Source organism: Tauraco erythrolophus, chromosome 28 (genome assembly GCF_009769465.1).
Source record: "Tauraco erythrolophus isolate bTauEry1 chromosome 28, bTauEry1.pri, whole genome shotgun sequence".
Classification (NCBI taxonomy): domain Eukaryota; kingdom Metazoa; phylum Chordata; class Aves; order Musophagiformes; family Musophagidae; genus Tauraco; species Tauraco erythrolophus.
Genome location: NC_141492.1, coordinates 1,298,302 through 1,320,682, shown reverse-complemented (window position 1 = coordinate 1,320,682; position 22,381 = coordinate 1,298,302). Strand labels below are relative to the sequence as shown.

Below are 22,381 nucleotides of genomic sequence, written 5' to 3'. Positions count from 1 at the left end.
CTGCTGATAGAGTTGGACCGATGTGGGGAAAATGGGAGGATAAAGGTGAAAAAACCCCATGAAGAATGGGAAGTTTGAGCATTTCCCAACACGGGCAGTGGTTACGACATAACTTGCTGTTGTTTCAGCAGGATTAGGAGGTGACTTGCTGTAGAACAACTTTTAGGAAATGCTAACACAAACTCTCCAAACCCCTGAGGGATGTTAACGTGTTATCCACATGAGATTGTTTACAAGCCCTTCTAGTTGACTGTTTTAGACCCTTACCATACAGGCTTCCCTCGTCTGAGGGCTGGATCTGCAGCAGGTTTTAGTGGTTGGGTGGTGCAGATACAGGTGAGGTACAAAGAACAGAGTTTTGTCTGCACAGCCACTTGAGTGGGAAGTTTGGTCCGTCGTATATGGCCTAGGAGAAGGCAGGGAGCCTTGTCTGCTCCCAGTGGGAGAGCCAAGTGCTCGTGTGGTAGTGTTGATAATGTCACTTACGTACATGGAATCGTAGCATTTTCCTGTGATCTGAGAACATTTTCTGAAGAAATTTCTTTTTCTAACTATAAAACCTCGACACAAGACTTCTTTCACTGCTACTTCCAGTTCACTTGTGCTGGTGTTGGTAAGATTCTGTGCCTTGGGAGCTTGTGGCATTGTTTGCCAGTAAGATAACTGAGAAGACCCTTTCGGAGGTGATTTAAACAGACACGATGCTGGAAGTGCTTACTGGAGTCATCGGTGCTGGTGCTTTCTCTGCTGAAGGCGAGGGGAAAGCTGTGTTAGAAAGCAGTTGCCCTAAAATACCATTTCACACCTGTGTTTTGGGCATGTTTTGTGGCCAGCAGGTCGAGGGAGGTGATTCTCCCCCTCTACTCTGCCCTCGTGAGACCTCACTTGGAGTATTGCGTCCAGTTCTGGAGTCCCCAACATAAGAAGGACATGGACCAGTTGGAGAGGGTCCAGAGGAGGGCCACGAAGATGATAAGAGGGCTGGAGCACCTTTCCTATGAGGACAGGCTGAAAGAGTTGGGGCTGTTCAGCCTGGAGAAGAGGAGGCTCCGGGGTGACCTTATAGCGGTCTTCCAGTACCTCAAGGGGGCCTACAAGAAAGATGGGGAGAGGCTGTTCAGGAGGGCCAGTTGTGATAGGACAAGGGGTAATGGTTTTAAAATAGAGGGAGGTAGATTCAGGTTGGATATTAGGAAAAAATTTTTTACCATGAGAGTTGTAGAACACTGGAACAGGTTGCCCAGAGAGGTGGTGGATGCTCCATCCCTGGAGACGTTCAAGGCCCGGTTGGATGAGGCCCTGAGCAACCTGATCTAGTTGGAGATATCCCTGTTCCTTGCAGGGGGGTTGGACTAGATGACCTTTGAAGGTCCCTTCCAGCCCTAACGATTCTATGATTCTATGATTGCGGTGAATGCAGTATGTTCGAAGGCTTTCCTGCTGCCTTTGCCTGCCTTGTGCTAAGTAGCCACAAGGTGGTTATGAAAGTGGTGGGTAAAAGAATGCAGAGAAGTACTTCTCTCTTCAAGCCAGTGGTAAACAGCTGTTAACTGTCCATTTCCCTAATCTAAGAGAGAAAAAAAATGCCAGAAATTAGTCGTAAAGTTTTTAGGGAGATAGGAGATGGTAGTCAGAGTCAGCCAGAGATGCAGAAGTTCTGGTTTTTACTTGCCTATATGTTTATTTGATAAGAGTGAATCAGCCAGAAGGAACCAGAGCTGTTGGATCTCCAGTCGTTTTTTCCCCCTTACCATTTTAACAGTGAAGCATGCGTCAAGGTACATGAAGAAAAAACTCTGCTGTTCCTGTTGAAATCCATCCTGGGACATGCTCTGAGGGTTTTTGATGGTGATAGTGCTTTCCCATTTTGATGCTTTTGGAGGAAAGTGTGTGCAAAGCTCATGTGGCTTTTAAGTTGTCTTTGGAAGGAATTAATCTTCCTGCATTCCAAGAGCGAGGACGTCCTCTTCTGTGAGATGCCACTGTCAGATGCACCGCAAGTGGGTGCGTGCTTTCCATTTCTAATGGCAACAACATACAGAGCCGTGTTAACCCAGCACGGAAAAGGGGCCTTTTCAAAAAATAACTTTGCAAATCTGTTTTGGGTTGGGTCACGTCAAGTGTAAGAGCAGTTTGGAGCACTACACCAGGAGACTATCCTTTCAGCGAATGGTTGGTGACATTGCTTTGGGGTGCTGTAGGAAGTGTCTGCTCCACAATCAGCTTTGTCAAAGCTTGTTACAGATCAGAATTCTTTCAAAAGATTGCACTTCTGCGTTACGTTGTGCGTTAGATTAGCATCAGCCATGGCTTGGGGTATCTTAGACACTTTGAAGTTGTGCCATTTCAAGAGCTTTGTGCTACTGCTCATGTCTGTGGACACCTTACTGTGTATTCAACACAGGTGCAGCTTTCCAGTGAGTATTTTGTGACATCTGCCTCACTCCTGGTGATACTGTGATGTGTCAGGTCTGCTGCAGTATTCTGCCTTGACATACTGTAATGCTGGTCCAGAGCCGAGACAGGCTGCCGTACTTAACTGGAGATGTTTTTCATTGTTATTTCTTCTCTTGTTCCAGGTGGGTCTGTGAAGAAATCCCAGATCTCAAGCTTGCTATGGAAAACTATGTTTTAATTGACTATGATACAAAAAGGTGAGAGGAATAAATATTTTTTTCACACCAGGAGGACAGGCCAGCACCGTTTATAGTGAATCAGTTTGTAACTGGTTATTCTTAGACACTACGAACTGAAGTTTTCTTTTAGAACTGGCTTCAGACTTGGCAGAGTTATTTTGGTAGGAAATGTGTAACAGAAATATTGGCAAAGGCTGTTGGATTAAGGACATAATTGGAAACTCCGCACAGCAGAAAGTGGAGATCTGGTGTACGTTGGAATTACTCACTCCGAAACAATGATTGGTATCTGCGCTGTTGGACTGCGTCCAGCGTGAGGAATCTGAATGGCACTGAGGTTTTTACTTTTGGAGTAAGGAATAATTCCTGTTTAGAAAGTGGCATGCCAGAGCTGGCTGTCAGTGCTGTGTCCTCTGCCCGCCGTGACTGTGGGAGGTTAACCTTCCCATCCCTCCTCTGGGTAGGATCCAGTGCAAGTGGGGTGCTGTTTGGGTGGGGGGGCTAAATTAAAAGCAAACTTTTAGCGCTTTTCTGGGCAGTTAGAAGTAATTTTAAGGTGCCTGTAGTTACATGTGAATACCTATTCCACAAAGAGCTTAGAATGTGTAGTGTGTGGCATGCGCCTTGAGGCCGGGAGGGATGGATTCTGACCTGCAGTATATCTGTGGAGAGGTCTGAGGTTCCGTGTGTTGACTTGGCTGTGCTGAGACTGGAAAAGAGATGACCCTCAAGCTGCAGTTTACAAAACCCTTAGTTGCTTTCAAGAGAAAGACTGTAATTTTTGTAGTTCTGGCAGCCTCGCTGGGCATGTTTGACTGGGTAGCATCAGCGTGGTTGGCAGCAATACCGAATAAAAGAGAAACCCATCTGTTGCCAAAAGTCACAGCCCACTTACCTCTCTGCAGCTTTTCAAAGAAGTCATAAACCTCTAATTTTGGTAATGGTTTTAGTCTTTTTACTTCCTTTGAAAATATTTGTCAGAAAAATTGCTTGAAGCAGCTAGACTGACAGGTGAATGGGAAAGAAAAGCAGTGGATTATAGAAACGCATGCGCTGTGCAGACAAAAACCCGTTTCAGCCTCTCGCTTTGTCTTAACATGGAATTAAACACGGGCAGGGAAAGCTTGAAGTGGAAGTCAGCAGTACTCCTCGGAGGGGTGTCCTAGCCAGTGTCGTGGTAACGAGGATCACAGGAGACTGGAGAGCTGCTTCTTTCTGATGCCCCCTGGTCCCTCCACTCCCTTCCTGATTTGGGGAGGGCCATCATTTAATTATCTTGCTCCTGTAACTCCTTGAATTGTTTTTTTTGCTGCCGCTTTGTGGGTCTGATTATGTAACAGATGATGTTCCTAGTAATATCTTTTCTTCCCTGGCCTGAGATGAATTTATTTAATCCTCTCAGCTTCTGTTATTAAGGCATCTGCCTGAAATGACTGTAATCCCAACTGACCCATGAAGCAATCGGTTTGCTTTTCTGATGGGCGAATTTTTAGATTGCGTCCTGGGTCTGTCTGCATTTTCAGGCACAGAGTTAATTTCTTGAAAACATTTACTTGTCTCAGGACTGATTATCATGGAGAGATGATGGAACAAAGGAGAAAAATTTACTGACATCTTAAATTTCTGTGCAGCTGAGGATATGGAAAGGAAGTAATGGACTGTGAGAATACAAAACTTTCTAATAAATCGTACTTTGAGTTCAGTCCTTTTTCGATTAGTTAAAGAAACTGATATTATTTGTCATGTATCCCTGGTCTACTGGAGAGTTTTTTTAAAGGAAACTGTATACAAAGTGCTAAGTGTCTGTGATTACATGCACTGCAAGAAGCAAACTCTGAGTAGCCACCTACTTCCCGTATGTACGATGACAAAAAAGCCCAAGGTTGCGCCTTCGGCCCTGCCTTTCGGAGCGCCGTTTGGAACTGACCCTGCCTTCTTTCTCCCCTCGCAGCTTCGAGAGCATGCAGAGGCTCTGCGACAAGTACAACCGAGCCATTGACAGCATTCACCAGTTGGTACGTATCCACTGGCTCTGCCCAGCTGGTTTGGATCCACGTAGAGCGAACAATGTCCAGCGAGCGGCCACTGGCTCGGCGCTGGGTTGTTTGTGTTACTCTAGTTGCATCACCAGGATTCAGCACTTCCATTCTTTTGGGGCGTTAGTAAGTCTGGTGTTAAACCTGATTTGCTTGATCGCATCTGGGCAGTTGAGGGGTTAGTACTGGAGGGACATGCTTATAGGAAGAAAAGAAAAAAAACAACCTCCCCCCCTAGGTTGCAGATTTGTAAGCTGTTATTCTTTAGTGTGTGCTTCTGGCACCGTGGTTTTGGCACTTGGAAACAGCCGGGTTGCCTTTAGGGGGGAGAAAAGGTTTCTCTGCATTTAGCATGTAGATGTTTCACAGGGATTTATCAGATAGATTTAATTTTGCATGAGGGAATCTGTGGCTTATGGGTACTTAAATAATCCATATGAACTCTCCTGTGTGTTGTGGAAGTGATCGCTGGCTTAGGAATTTCCTTGCTTGCCACTCGGTTCAGCCGCTCTGTTTTGTGGGATCACTCTGGCAAATCGAGGATGTAATCTCTTTTCAGACAAATTTAACGAGCTTTTTGGTTTTCTTACCCCTAGAAGAAGTTGAATTGGAGGAAGCAAAACATGGACAATGACTTAATGTTACTATTCTGTTTAATTTTGAAAGTATACGTGGATTTTCCTCTACTGTGCTTGAGGGAATTATTTGAAGAGTGCAGTATTATGGCAACAAGACCTTTTTGCCAGGCTTTCCTTCACTGTCTGGTCCTGCAACTCCCAGAAACTTGTGCTTGTTTGGTTTCAGGCACCTTCGTGTGTATCTTGGTTTGTAGCTAAAAATTTGAAGCTCTTCAGCATTTGCAGTTGCTGTCTGAAATGGCAAACCGGACTGGTTTCATTTTCTTCTTGCCGTCTGAATCTCAAATAGAGGAATGTTTAAGAGAAATCCTGGAGTCCTCCTTTTTCTGTTTTTTTCCCCTTATCAAAGGGAGAGGTAAACATTTTTAAAACTTAGCAACCTTTATGTTTAGGGCAGGGTATTTGTCTGAAGAAGAAAGGAAGCTTGATTTCCATCTTTATCCTGCCGCTCCCTGTTTGAGTACATATGATCCCTCCCATCCTACAGTTCCCGAAAGAAAATGAAACTGCTCTTACGTTGACATTACAGTCCACGCCAGTTCAGTGGTGACCAGTAAATAATAAACGAGTTAAACTTTTATGCCTGCTCCTGATATATTCAGTACTAAGCTTTACATTGCCTTCTGGTTTTTGCCTTTCTTTAATTTCCCCTTTACCACCTATTTCGGTCAAGCATATTTGAAATTACCCGTTAGCTGAGGTGAGCCAGGCTACAGACCAAGCAGAGCTGCCTGATTCCTTTAGTGTCGTCCACTGGTTTTATCTCTACGGAGCACCTGAGGACCAGCTTGTGAGAGAGGGTGTGGGAGGGAATTTCTCTCCGTTCTATGTTGTGCCAGTGCTGCCTTGTTCTGGTGACGTTTGCTTGTCCTCACGTTGGGTTCATGTCTTCTTCCTGCTCTTTGCCCCTAGTGGAAGGGAACCACCCAACCGATGAAACTGAACACTCGTCCCTCCAACGGGCTCCTCCGGCACATCCTGCAGCAGGTGTACAACCACTCGGTGACTGATCCAGAGAAACTCAACAACTACGAGCCCTTTTCCCCAGAGGTTTACGGAGAAACTTCCTTTGACTTAGTGGCCCAAATGATAGATGAAATTAAAATGACAGAGGATGATTTGTTTGTTGACTTGGGCAGTGGTAAGTGACCAATAACTGAAGTGGGTTTTCTTTTTTTTTCTTTCTGCTCATTATTTTTTCCTTTCTTAAAAAAATAAAAGGGAAATTGCTATTTTGAAAGTAAACCAGGACTAAGGATTGTCTTACAGTGTAAGCACCTTTTCTTGATAATCCCCAATGATGCTCTGGCTTTTTATGACAAGATTAAATAGACCAAACAGACATCTCAGACGTTCTTCCATGTGTTGTTAGTGAAATGTGGGTCTACAAATGTGATAACCCTTTTTATAGAAAACTCTTGGCTTCTGTTGCTATTGGAGAATATACTTATAAAAAAGAAACAATATTAAAAATGATCCTTGAAAGATAACAGTAGCAGTTCCATTTCTAAGGTTTCATCTGTGGATTCAGTTCATACCTTTCATATCTGAAAATGTCATTTCTTGCCCTTTCCCATGCCAGTGTGAAACACTTGGTGTGGAATCAGAATTAAGCAGTTTTTTTTCTCTGACATCCTTTTCAGCTGCCTGTGAGACCCCCCAAACTATAACTGTGTATCATGAGCAGGTTAGAGTTTGAAAAGGAAATAGATGTTTCCAGTTGGTAAAGAAACCAGATATGACTCAAACACATGTGGAACAGATATACTGAGTAAGAAGATGATGTTCTTCTTTTTGTCGCTAAAATCTGGTTCAGAGCAGGAAAGGAGTAATAAGAATTTCCCCTTTTACTGGATGGGTTGTGAAGTTGTTGATAAAATATGTTTTCGTTTTGTTGCTGGTATCATCCGGTACTTCTGGGGAAAAATATTTTAAAATATATTCAGTTGTTAAAAAACAAATGTATTTTAAATTTAAATACAGCAGGACTGCCATTCCCCTGAAAAACTTATATTATCTCCAGTCAGGGATCTCCCATGATTTTTTTTTTTTTTTAACCCCCTTTCCTCTCTGAGTGGAACTTATGTCTGAAATTTCCTGTTTCAATGACTTATGTACAAATGTGACTTTTGGAAAGGCATCAGGTCTGGCAAACTGTTTTCCATCTGGAAGCAAGGAATTGCCATAGATGCTCACAATGGTTTGTTCAGGAAGGTTAAGGAAGATCATATCTGAAGTCCTGGAGTGCTGCTGATTATGTAACAAGCTCAAATGTTAGATGCTCTCACCCGGTATCATCAGAAGTCAAATCGGGGATTTATTGCTGACCTGCTCCCCACTTTAATCTTGGAGATTGACTGGCAGTGCAGAAATTCAGTCTAAAAAGCCTGTACGAAAGGAATAGTTTAAATTCAGAAGTCTTTGACTTTTAACGCTTGGGTGCTGAAACAATTAAAACCAGAACATTGTTGCCGAGCCTGTACCGAGGGAATAACCGTTTTGTAAATTGCAATCCGTGCGGTATTGAGTGCAGTGTGAATGAAAACACTGTCATGACACATTATTTCTATCAGTAAATTTAATTCTGTTCCAATAACTACGTGCACACAGCAGTGGCTGAGCAGCAGGGCTAAACCCCCAGCAGGGCGCTGTGGCTGCTCGTGTTAGTTCTGTGCGCGACGCCAGGAATATGTTGCTCGTTGCGGGAGAAATTTATGGAGGTATGCATCACCATTAGGCAAACTGGAATCGTGATACACTTAAGTTCTTGCAAAAAGAAAAGCCAAAGACAGGCAAGATTAATAACTTCTTGTGCTGCATCATGTGATAGCTGACAGCGCAGCGAGTTCGTGATCGCCGCTCCGGCCTTTGTCCTGCTCGCTCTTCAGAAATGAGAAACAGCGACACAGTTCTGCCCCGGGTCCGTGACTGTCCGTGTGCTCCTCCCTGCAGAAATCTGTACATCCGTGTTTGCACGTGGATAAAACACGCGTGTGTGTGCAAAACAGGAACTGGCCCAAACTCCCCAGAAAACAACCAAAAAAAGCCAACAACAACAGCCCCTGTCAGCACTCCGTTCTCATTGTGCCAGACAGCATTATGGTGGTAATGGTTTAAATGCAGCAGTTCCACCCCTTCAATTACCAGTGCCGCGTCCTGCCGGCAGCCAATGGGATGGAAAACAGCAATATGTTTTCCGTGCAAATGGGCTCTCCTCCTGGATTCACTCCTCTCTCCCGTGTGGTCATCTGCAGGATGATGAAGTGCCCTGGTGAGACAAGAATGCGTTTTGTGTCAGTCGTAGACAAAAAGCGACGCGCCGGTGTGCCGTTGATGAATATTGCAAGTTTTCAGATGATCTGAAGTGACTGCTGTAACAAACGTGAAATGACAGCGCTCCGCCGTGTGCGAAATGTGGGCTGCTCATACACAGAGAAATCTGATGAATTTTTTTTCTTTTTCCCATGAGCTGGGATGGAGGAGAGGGAGCGCATTCAGGCAAGGTGTAGAAACGACAGCTAATTGCTGCTGGTGGCATCTGATGCAAGCAGCAATTGGAGTGATGGGGAGTTCATGCATTTTTAAGTGCTGCTTAGTCTTGCCAGCATAGTGGTTACTTCTGAAATTTTGACTGCTGAACCCTATAATATTTTCTGAAGTAGTATTCTAAAGTAGCTCATATATATAAATAAGCTTTACATGTTTTCAGATTTTTGTGCTGCCTTTCATGGTGAAAACCAGTATAAATATTGCTAGACTACGACAAGCATTTTAGCCAATCTTTAAATTAATGGTGTAGATATGTGACCAAGAAGTATTTAGGGATGTGGGAGGGTTTGTCTAACTGGTTTTTCCGTTACTTAAATAGCGAATTGCAATGTAAAACCTGTAGATTTGATGGAATGCATGTAAAATTTGTGAACAAAAAAATTAAAATGCAGCTATTCTGAAACCTGTGTGAATCTGTAAAAATGAGCCTGTAATATTTAATAGCCGTAGCCATTAATAATTATCAGTACAAACAGTGCTGTCAATGTTGTAGTCTTACGCTGTTATCATAGAAAGTTCTCAATATATTGAAAAATGTAAACCTCAGAGCTACAATGCTAGAAATTCTTTTCTGTAATGCAAGTGAAATTGCACTGCCTACTTTCTAGGTAAGATGTAAACCCTTTTTACTGAAAAACAGGTTCTTTGTGTTCCACGCCTTGCAGGGAAATGGGACTTACTTTAGCGATGCACGTTGCCCTGAAGCTGCTTTTCAGCTGAGAGGTGGGCAGAGTTGCGACACAACCGGGGGTCGAGGCTGTACCCCGAAGCCTTGTGCCACGGATTACCTGCATTTTTCTTGTTGGCCTTGGCTCTAAAAGCTCTTCTCTCCCCTTGCGGTGGTTTTCTACTGAAGCTTGTTCTTAGATTTGTTTTTTTTTTTCTTTCCTGCAGGTGTGGGTCAGGTGGTGCTTCAAGTGGCTGCAGCCACAAACTGCAAACATCACTATGGTGTGGAGAAAGCTGATATTCCAGCCAAATATGCTGAGGTGAGGTTATTTTGAAGTGAGTTATGTGGATATGCCTTATTTGAAGGCTGGCTCAGTGGTTCAGGATTACTGTTAAGCGCTGTGCAGGAAGAAAAGCAGAGTTTCAGTCCCGGTTGCTTTTTGTTCTTGGGTCAGTAAAACCTGGCGGGAGCGTGGCGTGCTTGGGGAAAGAAGCGTACGTCTAGTCGTGTGCTAGCAGTGCTTGTGGGGTGTGTGGAGGGAGCATTAGTTGGTTTCTGAAGTGATTTCAGGACCAGGAGGTGTAAAGCTGTTTTACCAGTAATGGCGTAGGAGCTATTTGAAAGGAAGAGCGGTGTAAGCTTCACCTAAACACCTGCAGCCACTCCGTGTCTGAAATGGCTCTGATACACGGCTGCAGAGGCCGTGGTGTTAAGCAAATCCTGGAATGAATTCACCACACAAGTGGTTCTTAAAGGTTTTAAAGGCTGTGTTTTTGCTCATGGTAGCGGTGCCCTTTTTTTGGTGTCCTAAAGCTGAAGTTCAACTTAGTAATTAAACTGTTGTAGGCAAATTGATGAGGCCTGCGGTGGGTATCTGGTTCATAACTGCTTAGTAGGCACCTAAATGAAGTCCTACTATAAGAAAGCCATAATGTTTAGTCAGGCAGGCAGTTTTCTTTGCACTTCTTCTAATTCTGTGCCAATGGGGACACACAAAGATAATCATTTCCAAGGCAAACCTGGAAGGCAAATGAGCTACAAGCAAACAATAAAGGTTAGTCATGCCTTACGATAAGAAGTTTACTTTTTTCAGTAGACTGAACTGAAACTTATCCCTCTGTATTGTTGAAACAAGCTGACTCAGTCTCTACGGGCTGGAAAATTATACCTTATGAAGGGAGGGGAGAAAAATAAATCCTTGATCCTCCCTTCCAGTGGTGTGAGCAAAAACGCATAAACACAGTGGCGAAGAGGATCAGACAAGGATCTAAAAATCCATTTTGTTTCGCCTGCCATGACCCAGTGGAAATTTCCAACTGGAGTGCTCTTTGCAGTCCCTCTGTGCGAATGTTCTGGTTTCATTATGGAGTCGCTCGCAAGGCCTGCACTCGTGTCTGTGTTTACTGGGAAACTTAAAGATCAGTATTAAAGAGGGAAGGTCAAATTCTCACTTTCACTAATACCCCTTCGTGTCTTGTGCAAACACAAGGCTTTAGTGGAAATGGTTAGCAAACGAAAAAATTACCCACAAATTGCATATTAGGAGTAGTAACTCATGGGGTACCTTCAGTTTCAGAAAACACCAATATTTCACACGATTACTGGATGAACAAAACTGTGTTGTTCTTCTGAGTGCAGCTACACCGCTGCTGCAGAGTCGGAATGTGTGCAGCTCGTCGGCCTCGTGCCGTGTGTAATGCACCAGTTTTCCTCCCCACCTCTGACAAACGTTTGTGGAAGGGACTGGATTAAGTTTCCAGTTAAGATTGGCTGTGGCAACACGTCTGCGGTTACTGTGGTAATTAATGCAGATGACTTTGAAAAGCTTCAGCTAAAGAGGAAGAATGTTAGGGGTTTGATTTAGTGAAGTTGTCTTAAAAAAAATTAAAATGTAAGTTCGTACAACATGTGAAAATACTGAAGGTTTTTGCGAGTTATTCTAAGCTTTGGAGTGCTTTGAAATGTAAAGAATTTTACACACGTCTGTTAACACACAGTTTTATTCTCCTGCTGATGGAGATCTCCACCATCTCCCAAGTTGTCAGTGAAGCCAGAATTCCTGCTATGCTCCTCTCCCTTATTTGCTTTCTCAAATTTGGGCCCTCCCATGTGTGAAGTCAAATCCTAAAGATCAGGATTTTTTCTTTTTTTTTTTTCTTAGTTTTCCAAGACACTTGAGTTTCATTTTCAAATCTGTGGGTCGGTGGACCCTCACTGCTGCTAAGTAATGACCTGTGCTGCACATTGTCCCTTTGTAGAGAGGGGGTAAGATTTCGTGAATGTGGCGATGCATAGTTGTAAGGCACCAAGCCGTCTTGAGGAATGGGGTGTTTGATTCCTTTCTCCTATGTTTGGGCAAGGGAGAACTGCCCCTGGTTGGGTGGTAGCAGCCTTCCATCCTCTGCAGCCCGCGCCGTTCGAAGCGTTCTTCCTGGTTGCCCTGGCAGGAGCGATGCTCCTTCCGTTTGCTTTCTCATGCACCCGAGCAGGCTGGCTGTGTCCTGTTTGTTCCTTTGCTCTCTGGGCTTCTACTGGGCTGTGTTTGGTGCCTCCCACTCGCCATGGGACAGTGTACCACGGCACAGTAGCTACTTAGGGCTGCGCCATTTCTCATGCTGAGCAGTGTCAGCTCGCGTTGCCTTGCTTAGAACTTGTCACTTTGAAAACAGAAGAGAAGAAGATCCCAGTTTTCACCTGGCTCTGGTGAAGCAGGGGTATTTTTAGGGAAACTGAACTACAGTAGTTGTCTGTCTGCCTATCCTTTGAGTTTTAATGGCAAAAAAACCCCAAACGGAACCAAAATAAGTCTCAGAGTTCAATGGACACAGTCAGAGCTGCATCTCCTTTTACTGCGATGTAACTGGTAACACAAGATGTCCTAATGGCTGCTTTTGTTTTTCTTCCCTCTTCTAGACGATGGACAGAGAGTTCAGAAAGTGGATGAAATGGTATGGGAAAAAACATGCAGAATACACAGTGAGTGAAATTCAGCTGAAAAATTTTGTGATCCATGCTGATGTACCGAGTTTGCAAAGTCTTCTTCAGCCTTTCACCAGCCAAGCAGCAATATGAGTCATACCTGCTTCCTGGCTTTTATCTCGATCCCGAGGATGGTGTTCTCCAAGGCATCCTCCCAGGGCCCTCTGTTTGTCTCGCTTGACATGTGGTATGGTGTTACTGGGAGTGCTTTCAGGTCTTTTCAGAAGCTCTTGGAAGATTTATTCTTCTAAAACATTGTTGTTTTAACGGAGACGGCCATGTGTCTTTTGTTTGTGTTGAGTCTCCTTTTACTCCCCACCCCCATCTCCACGATGTGGGGGTTGTTCTGCGTAGACTATTGAACATGGCAGCTCCTCCTGGGGTGTTTCTGAAATCTCTGGCTAGAAACAAAGCTGAAGCTTTGGTTCTGCAGGCAGGTGAAGGTGAAGGTCAGCTGGGACAGGAGGTGGAGGGGGTGGGATGGCAGGGATTGGGGGATCATGGAGTTGAAGTTCTGGGTGAATGCCAGCACTGTGAGATTAGAGCACAAAACTGCAGGATTAATTAACGGGATAGATGGTTTGTAGTTGGAGATGAGGGGTGGGTTGTGGGCTCAGGAAGGGTGGTGAGTGATTAGTTCTGATTTGGAAAGGATTGGAATGAGATGCTCCGAGTAGAGCTAGAGCAGGAGGAGTAAATGGGGCATCACAGGGCATCTCTCTCCTTGGGGCTAGGGACACATGTTGAAATAGCTTTCCCCTTCCTCCAAACGTTACCTAATCATTGTGGATGTGTTTTCCGCTCTGTAATGATAGCGTGAAGCATGTGCCAAGTCATGTACTGCCTTGTGTCATTCCTTCCCCTTTTCCTTCTCTCCCCATCTTACATGTCATTAAGAAAAATCTGCTTCCCAGTTAATCACTTTCCAGTGAGGAAACATGGAATCATGGTACAATAGGAACTCACTGGGAGTTTTGAAAATACATGTGTTTCTGCTTCTCCTGCCACTTTCCTATGGTCAAGGAAGAGGCTGGATGGATCAGGGTTGTTCCCTGCTTGCCTGGAGAAGTTGGGTCACTCTTTCCTGCTCAGAATTTGCAGCTAGCAACGTGTACTGCAGTTGAAGTGTGAGCAAGTGTTTGGGGAACTGCTTCTTCATTTTCCTTTTGTACAGAGCCGTTGTTGCTATGTTACTGGGATGGTTTGAGCCACATGGCTTTCAGCCTTCCAGCAGCATGGAATCAAATGGCAGGTCGTAGATGGCCGGTCTTTATTTCCCAGTTTTCTGTCTGCTGGAATCCCTGGTGCTCTTCAGAGGGCTTATCTTGTACCGAAGGGATGCTGTGACTCTCCCTCCGGAAGCGGGCTGGAGAAGTGGTAGTGCCACCTGTCTCTGAGCACTTTCTTCCTGAAAGGCTTTTCCTGCATAGTGTGTTTTTCTTCAGAGGGATGCTGGGTCTGCTGTGGGACTAGTTTCTAGCAGGATTGATACCAGGCTGCTAACTCTTTCCTGCTGTGGAAGCACTGCGGATGCTTTGCTTTTCATGAAGTGGCCATATGGCATTTTTCCATTGTGTCACCCAGCTGGCATTAGATGAAAGGAATCGGTGCTGGAGATACTCTGCTTATGAGCTGTGTCATTTAAAGAACAGGGGAGGAACTTGGACAGAAATATTGAAAGCATATTGATTGCCGTAGGCAGCGAGCATTTCCATATTGTGCATTCCCAGTGACAGAGTCTGGTCCTGTATCACAACAAAGCTACTTATTCTTCACTAGGTTCTTTGGCTTTTATAACTCTCTTTTTCCGAAAAATGTTTGGAGTAAAATTTCTCTTTCTGGAGTGTGGGGTCTGCTTTCCTGGGAAGTGTTGAACACTTGCAACACTTCTTGTCTTAAGGAAAGTTGGTTTCCTATCACCTCGTCGTAGTGATGCTTGAAGATAGGTGTTTATCTTTTACATGTAGACACACAGGGCAGGTTTTATTTATTTTTATTCCTTCATCAAACATCCTGGGCTTACATTTGCTTTTTCTTACCAAACAGTATCTTTTCTTTTGTAATTCCTTAGACAGCATCTTCTATAGGTGACTGTCATTAAACAGAGAGCAAACTTTTCTCCTAATGCAGCTAGAAGACACTGGAAGGCATGGGATTAAAATCCTGGCGTCTTTATCTTTCTGGAAAACAACTTTGTCCCTGCGGAATGCCTAGTGGGGTCCCAAAATTCCAAACACTGGAGACAGAATAAGCACAAATTGAAATAGTCTGTGATCAGTGGAGCTTAACATATGAATTCCACCCTAATGTTTTAGGCCTTCATATGTATAAAAAAAAATATTTTGAGAAGAATAAAGTGTTGGAGGGGGAAAACTTGGCAGAAGTTCAGTGGGAAGCAGTCTCTGATCCCACCTGCAGCTTTGTCTGAATAATGTGGATGGTGCTTTTGACTTCGTGCACATAACAGCTGCCTTGCTGTAAAAGTAAAAACTGTGGTACATCAGGCAGCAATAAATCCTGAATAAATCCTGGAGTTGGGCCTGCAGGGTGGGGGGGTTGGGTTTTTTTGGTTGGTTTTTTTGGTTGTTTTGATTTTAAGGGGTTGTTTGGTTGTTTGGTGGTGTGGTGTGTTGTTATTTTTTTTTTTTTTAAACAGCCAAGAGCCTGGTACAATTTTAGGTTTCCAGTACAAATGGATTTTTGTTTTCTCTCTGAAAAGTGGTCTGCTGCTTGTCTTTAGACTTGTCTTCTAGCTGACACTGTTTTGGTGAGGCAGAAGCTGATGGCCCTTACCAGGCCTGTGACCAACGGATTCACTTCCTCACTTTCCCCACTGGAATATTCTTGTTACTGCTGGAAGTTCTGAGCTTGGACACGTGAATTCTGAAGAGAAAGGTCCGGTGACAATATTTAAAATAAACCCTGATTTGTCCAGCTCCGTTCTCGTTCTATTTTGTCTACAATGGTAGAAAAAAAGTCTCTCTTGAGAAATGGTTCCATACGAAATACACAGTCACATATATGCAGATCTTTTCAGTGAAACAAAATGTCATTGTGTAGCCACTTTCAGACGATAATTGCATGTTAAACTTCTCCAGTAGCTACTGGCAGAGTGTCCTGAGGCATGTTGGATGCCTAAGGCTTCTCGCGAGCCACAGCTGCTGGTGATGGGTGGTTGCTGCAGCTTTCGAGTGGGAAGATCTATTTGGGATGTGAGGGGAGTGGACAAAGGTTGCTCATCATGTGGTGGCTTATAAGTCCCCTGATCTCCAGCTCTTGTAGGGAATCGTATCTCATAATCCTGTTAAATTACCGGAGTTTCATTTTAAATGACGGGCTGTTCAGTCTCATGATTCTAACTGAGAAAAAAACCAAATGAGAGTAACATTTTCTGATCAGAATCTTAGTTTTTATTTTCAACGGATATGTTTCAACTTGCTGTAAGTGTTAACATCCCTGTGCTATGCTTGCTTAGTTTTGGTTGCTCTTCAGCTTCCCTGATGTCTGGTTCCTGATCAGTGAGCGATCATCACATCCTTGGCTAGTCTTCTCTTTCGCACTCCGAGCGACTGCATTATGCTTCTCTGGGGCTTCTTTCGTCATCATCAGCTGCTTCAGCTTTTTGGACTAGGATGTCCTACTTCCAACACATCTCACTGTGTTTCAACTCCTTTTATCTTCTTATTTCTCTTCCCATGGAACTCAGAAGTTTCCAAGATTAGTCTTATCCTATTCTTTTCAAGAAAACTATTGTCTGAAGGAAACAGGAGATTTTTCTAAGGTCATTAGGCCTAGATAATTAGAGAGTCTTTCTTGGGGAATTTCTGCACATGTGCAGTCCTCAAATTAAAAAGTGGTATTGCAATTAAGAGGCAGATGGGTTTTCATGGTTTCTAACTGTAAATATCCTCCTGTGGCCTCAAAATCCGAACCATATCCAGGTATCTGGGGCACAATGCTGAGATTGCCACGTAGCAGAAAGTGCTAAAGTGTTTTTCCCAGAGTGCCTTTGAAGAAAGTTTTCAGTGTGTCCTCAGTGCCTGCTACCTGTTGTACTCTTCTCTAGGGGGAAGCTATTCTTCAGTCATGGCTTAGAGTAGGTCACGCGTTGGACTCCTGCTGAGACAAGGATTTGTTTTGGTTTTGTCTACTCAGGGTTGTTATAACAGAATACCTTCCCCTGTTCCATAAAAGCTTGGTTTAGCAGTGGGTGGAAATCATCTGCAAGTCTTAAAATAAGTGCAGGACCACACAGGTCAGCGTTGCTAAAGGCTGGGATTTTTGGCTGGATGGACATCTCCGATTTATGTGCTGTCTGCTCAGAGAAAACCCCAGTAGCTTCTAATGCCGAAGATGCTCTGTGGTTCCTCCCTGTGGATTAGAGGTGATTTGTGATTTTTATTGTGCATAGATCACAGCCTGGCATCTCTGAGCTTGCAGGATTGCTCTGGTTGAGTTTGGGGTGCCCTGTCTGGCTTATTTGCCTGGAAATCAATCTGTCTTTGGAGCAAAATCGGAGAATGGATTGAGAGCAGCCCGGAGGAAAAGGACTTGGGAGTGCTAGTGGATGAGAAGCTCAACATGAGCCGGCACCGTGTGCTAGCAGCCCAGAAAGCCAACCGTGTCCTGGGCTGCATCCAGAGCAGCGTGGGCAGCAGGTCGAGGGAGGGGATTCTGCCCCTCTGCTCTGCTCTCCTGAGACCCCACCTGCAGTGCTGCGTACAGCTCTGGGGTCCCCAACAGCAGAAGGACATGGAGCTGCTGGAGCGGGGCCAGAGGAGGCCACAGAGATGCTCCAAGGGCTGGAGCACCTCTGCTCTGGAGACAGGCTGGGAGAGTTGGGGCTGTTCAGCCTGGAGAAGAGGAGGCTCCGGGGAGACCTTCCAGCACCTAAAGGGGCTACAGGAAAGCTGGAGAGGGGCTTTGGACATGGGCGTGTAGTGACAGGACGCGGGGCAATGGCTTTAAACTGAAAGAGGGGAGATTTAGATCAGATCTAAGGAAGAAATTTTTCACTCTGAGGGTGGTGAGGCACTGGAACAGGTTGCCCAGAGAAGCTGTGGCTGCCCCATCCCTGGCAGTGTTCAAGGCCAGGTTGGATGAGGCTTTGGGCAACCTGGTGTAGTGGAGGGTGTCCCTGCCCATGGCAGGGGGGTTGGAACTGGATGATCTTTGAGGTCCCTTCCAACCCAAACCATTCTATGATTCTATGATTTGTGTAGGAGCAGCATTGTCTCTTGTTGCCCGATGGCAGCTGCAGGTTTGTGGGGATAACTGGCATCACCTGTACTTACAAACCTCCATTGATCAACAGCACACTGCAGCCGGGGAAAGGGCAGGATATCTGTTTGTCCCAGATATTTTTGAACGCCCTATTTCAGCGGGAAACTTGATGTTTTGGTATTTGAAAAGCCCTCCAAACGTCCCCTGTGGCTTTGAAATGATGCCACGTTTCGGAGGTTTGGATTCATGCCCCCAGTTATTTTTGAAAAGAACAGGAACCTAAAAATAACCATGTGTACTTTTCCAGGCAGAAATGACTGGGTTTTGTGAGCCAAGTGTTTGCACGGAGGCTGCTGGAATGAGCCATTCTGCGTGTGAATTTATGGCTTTGTGTAGCCGGTCAGACAGAGCCGTACCGGAGAGCCTCCCGGCGCAGCGCCGGGCGAGAACGGAGCCCTCCTCCGCGCCAGAGGGGCTCGACCTCCAGCAACTGGTGCTCTGCTCCGTGATGGATGCTCAGCACCCACCGAGTGTGCCTCCTGCCGCTTCCCTGGGGCGCTGACCTGCCTGTTTTCCTCGAGTTACAGCAGTCGGGAGCCATTGAGCGTGTTTCCGCAGTCTCTATAGAGCAAATTTATCTGTTTTGAAAACCTAAATAAAAACCTGTTTTGGCTTCTAAATTTAGAAACAATGCAGGCTGGCAGCTCTCTGAAGCGGATTTCACTGAGCTAATTATCCTTTTAGATAAAGCACGGCTCCTGCATTGTCTAATCAGATGAAAATATCTGCATTACAGATGGTCCCTTCCATTCATTATTCACTAAGGAGATTAAGTTTCTCAGAGAGAGGAGGAACACGATGGGGGTGGGGACACTGATGGGAAGAGATTGAGTGCGTCCCCGGAGCTGTCACTGCTGCTTTGCACCGACATGCCACCTTCTCCCTCCCTACCATAATGGACCGTGTTTTTCTACTGGTTTAGCTACTGCAGCCCTTAGCCAGGAGTTAGTTAGCAGGAGTTTCCTTACCAGTTCTTGTTTCACTCTCAAAGTTACTGCAAACCACAGAATTGACTGGGATTTGGGGGAGGTTTTGTTGGATTCCCTGTGCCGGTTGATGGGGAAAGCCCTCCTTTCCCCTTTTTTGGCCATCATTTATTGATCACTGCTCCCCAAGTACAGTAGGTGAAGAAGCTGGTTGTCGGGAGCAGTCAGTCAGGTGGCTGTTCTGAGCACAGCAGACCGCTGATCTAGGAATCACTGCCTCGCTTCCAGAGGGGAAAAAATAACCCATCCTCTCCCAACCGCCGTTGACCATCTGGTTATTTCTGTACTCCAGTATTTTTCCTGGTGAGATTTTTCCCTCAACCATTGGCTAAGTAGGAGCTAGGGCAGCATTAAAATACAAAAATAGATGGGTTTAAAGAGGGCTGTGGTTCATTTGAGCTGTAACATGGCTGTGCCTTGCAAAAGCAGGCGAGGGAAGAAGTGTTCTGCCTCCCTCCGTGTGTAATGTCAGGTTGAAGCGTGGAGATTTCGGTTAGAACCGCGCTCTTCCTAACCACGCAGGCAGGACAAACATAGAGTGTAACTAGATCCGAATAAAGTCTAACAGCCACTTAGATTGCATTTCAGGACCTTTATATGAAGCTTATTATTTCAAAATAGTTTTGTGTTACGCTGGTTCTTTGTTCTTTTGCTAGACTATGGCTTTATAATCATTCTTCCTTATTTTTCAAATGTTTTTCTTCTGTTAGTGTATGAAAACCTCATGTAGACACTAGGAACTGTGTGGTGTGGAGGACTGCAATATAGAAGCTGACTTGCAAAAGCCGTTGTAAAATAAATATAATTGCCTTGAATGTGGGTTTTCTACTGTGTCTTGGTTACTCAACCATGAAACTGTTTACTACAAGCACAGATAAGACTTTGAGACAAAATTATCTCTAAATATAATCTAGAGAGGGTCTCCGTTCACAAATAGGGCATGCAGAGCTCCAGAAGAAATGTTTCTGTACATGAGGTGAGGAAGAACTCAGTACACTTTAGAACTGTTCTGATGTTCTATTGAGTTTCTGCTTTACATTTTGAAAAGACCCACTAGGATGTGGTTAGGTTGGGTCTCTCTGAGTTGTCTCCAACACATGCTTTGATTTTATTACAGTGGGGATATCAAAACATGCATCCCCTCCCAGCAGGTATGAGAATACAGGTAGTAATTCTGTTTCGAAATCTTACTTCAGCCAGCTGTTTGGCAGAACAGATGCTTGTGACTAACTTTAGTTAACTCTAACCTGCTGTTTTCAGCATGTTTAGTTTCTGACACTTAAGACTCTTTGCAAAGTTCTTGGTCTCTTGCCTGAGCAGTCTCGACGTTTGCCTTTCTCAGCCCTTTTGCTCAGTGTGTAGCAGCAGGGCATTTGGACTTTTTTTGGTTTTTTTTCCCCTCCTTTTCTCCCGAGAAGCAGACCCGCTCGTGTTGGCAGCTGTGGCTCTGCCCTTCGCAGCGGCTCAGCCAGGTTTGCCTCCGTTTGTCGTCCCTCCCGCGGCTCCGAGTGGCGTCAGGCTGCTCCGCTGGGAAGGGAGAGCTGCACTGGAAGGCACCGGGTTCTGCTGCTTCACCCAGACAGGCATCCTGGCTGAGCCAGCGAGGTCTGGGAGTGGCTTCAGTGTGTCTGCATTGCAGTGCAGGCACTTCTGTTTGAGTTGTCACTAGAGGAGAATAAGTGCTGGCATGTGAAACGCTCACTTCTTCCCATACAAAGGAATATGTGCAGAAAAAGGATGCTAAGCAGTCACTGTCTTTGCTTTGATGTTCCTGAGGTTCTCATAAGCCATCATCTTACTTGGCCCTTCAAAGCGTGTCATCATCATTGATTATATAGTTGCATATTATTTTTTCTCTTCTCCTCTTATCTTCCTCCCCCAACCCACCCTCTGCCTTACTTGTGGCACAGCAGAACAGTATGGCCCATAGATTACTCTCTCATTTCAAAAGCACAACTGAGAAAACATTGATCTGAGGAACGGCTCTGTAGTTGTGAGCGTAAACCTGAGCCTTGATGTGGTTTCGTCAGAAAGGTACTGTGTAAGTCACTAAAGTCATAACTATAATTATTTTCAAGTAAGGCCTTTATGTTACTTGATTTCCAGCTCGAAAGTGCTGGAAGCCTTCAAGATTTATATTTAGTGCCACACAAAAATCAGATGCTTGTCTGTCTGTTGCAACAAGAGCCTGAATTACGAGCCAGTGTTTCCAGCCGGCGCTGTGCCAAGTCTCTGCTCCGGTTCCCCCGCTGCCCGGAGGGGCTGACCGAACCGCGGGGGCTCGAGGAGCCGTTCGCTGATCCTTTCTGCCATGGGTGCTCTATGGGGTTCCTGGCTTCTCCATGGAGCACAGTCTTCACAGGGCTCCTGGAGACCTTTTCCCGTTCATCCCGTGGCAGGAGAGCGGCTGGGGTGGGAGCAGAGAGGGTGGCACCTCTGGGAGCTGAGGAACGGGCAGAGCCAGCTGCTGAGCGCGGGGTGCTGCGTCTCCTCCGTGGTTCCCAAAGACTCAGTTTGGCCTTGTTTGTAGTAGTACCACTGAGGTGGTACAGCCTGTTTGGCCTTCTCCAAAGGAAAAGGGAGATGGAGCAGAAAGGAACAATGTTAACTCTTGTGTGTGTGTGTGTGTTTTTGTGTTCTTTGTCTTTTTTTAAGCTGGAAAGAGGTGACTTCCTCTCAGAAGAATGGAGAGAGAGAATTGCAAACACAAGGTACGGTACAGCAGTTGAATGCTGCTTTATGAACTGAATATTTCGGAGTTTGTATAATGGAAATTGGGAGGCTGGCCAGCTTTTTATATAGAATTTCCATAGCAAATACCAGAAGTCTATCTGCCAGCTTTTATACTGGCCTCTTTAGATCCTGTTTTCTGACTAGAAGAATGGGTTTAAATGCACGTCCCACGATATTACCCACAGGGGTGTATCCAAGATAAATTCTGGTTATACAGAGGAGTATAAACCTCTGTTTCTTTTGCATATCCTTGTAGTTCGTGTCAGTGATTCTGGCAGAACACTAGTTATCTTGGCTGTTGGTGCATACAGCTAGGCTCCCTTTCCATTTAAAAAAAAAAAAAAAAGCAAAAGACCCAAGTGAGTCTGTTCCAACTTAATTGAGAATTCATTTAAGTTGATTGTCTTGGAGATTTATTTATGTGAAGGTTGGAGTCTAACAGAGGCTTAGACTCCTTTTTGGTGGTAGCAAAAAGGGAGTAAATTTGTTAGAAGCAATAAAATAATCCGTATTTTTAAAGGCTTTGCAGACTTTTAGCCTTATGGACAGAAAAAAAGTCTTTATTTTTGTGTGACCTTCTGGGCCACTTTGTTATGTGGGGGAACGGAAGACAGTTGTCAAAGAGGGCTCCCTGAAAGTCTCCAGCGTTGTGGCAGTTTATGGATTGCTTCCAAGACAATCTTTCAAGAGTACTCCATCGCGAAGGCGTCTGCCAGGCTGATGACTTTTGCATTATGATCTACCTCAGTTAAACTTCTGGAGGTGCCTTTTAATTTGTGGACAGACTCGTCCCAGCCTTGCAGCACAGTGGGGTTCGGCTTTATTGCTTTCTGTTCCAAATGCACGCTCCTCTGCTGTCTGGGCAACTTTC

At 45.0% G+C, this 22,381-nt stretch overlaps 1 protein-coding gene across 1 annotated transcript in view; it reads left to right on the top strand.

Annotated features, from left to right (window-relative positions):
- The window catches only part of DOT1L (DOT1 like histone lysine methyltransferase), a 75,337-nt gene that overhangs the window by 19,305 nt on the left and 33,651 nt on the right, over window positions 1-22,381 (top strand). Inside the window, exons 3-8 of the mRNA XM_086627839.1 lie at window positions 2,580-2,654; window positions 4,588-4,651; window positions 6,223-6,451; window positions 9,754-9,848; window positions 12,443-12,505; window positions 21,433-21,488. Coding sequence (XP_086483965.1) covers window positions 2,580-2,654; window positions 4,588-4,651; window positions 6,223-6,451; window positions 9,754-9,848; window positions 12,443-12,505; window positions 21,433-21,488 — 582 coding nt within the window. The remainder of the gene's footprint in view (window positions 1-2,579; window positions 2,655-4,587; window positions 4,652-6,222; window positions 6,452-9,753; window positions 9,849-12,442; window positions 12,506-21,432; window positions 21,489-22,381) is intronic.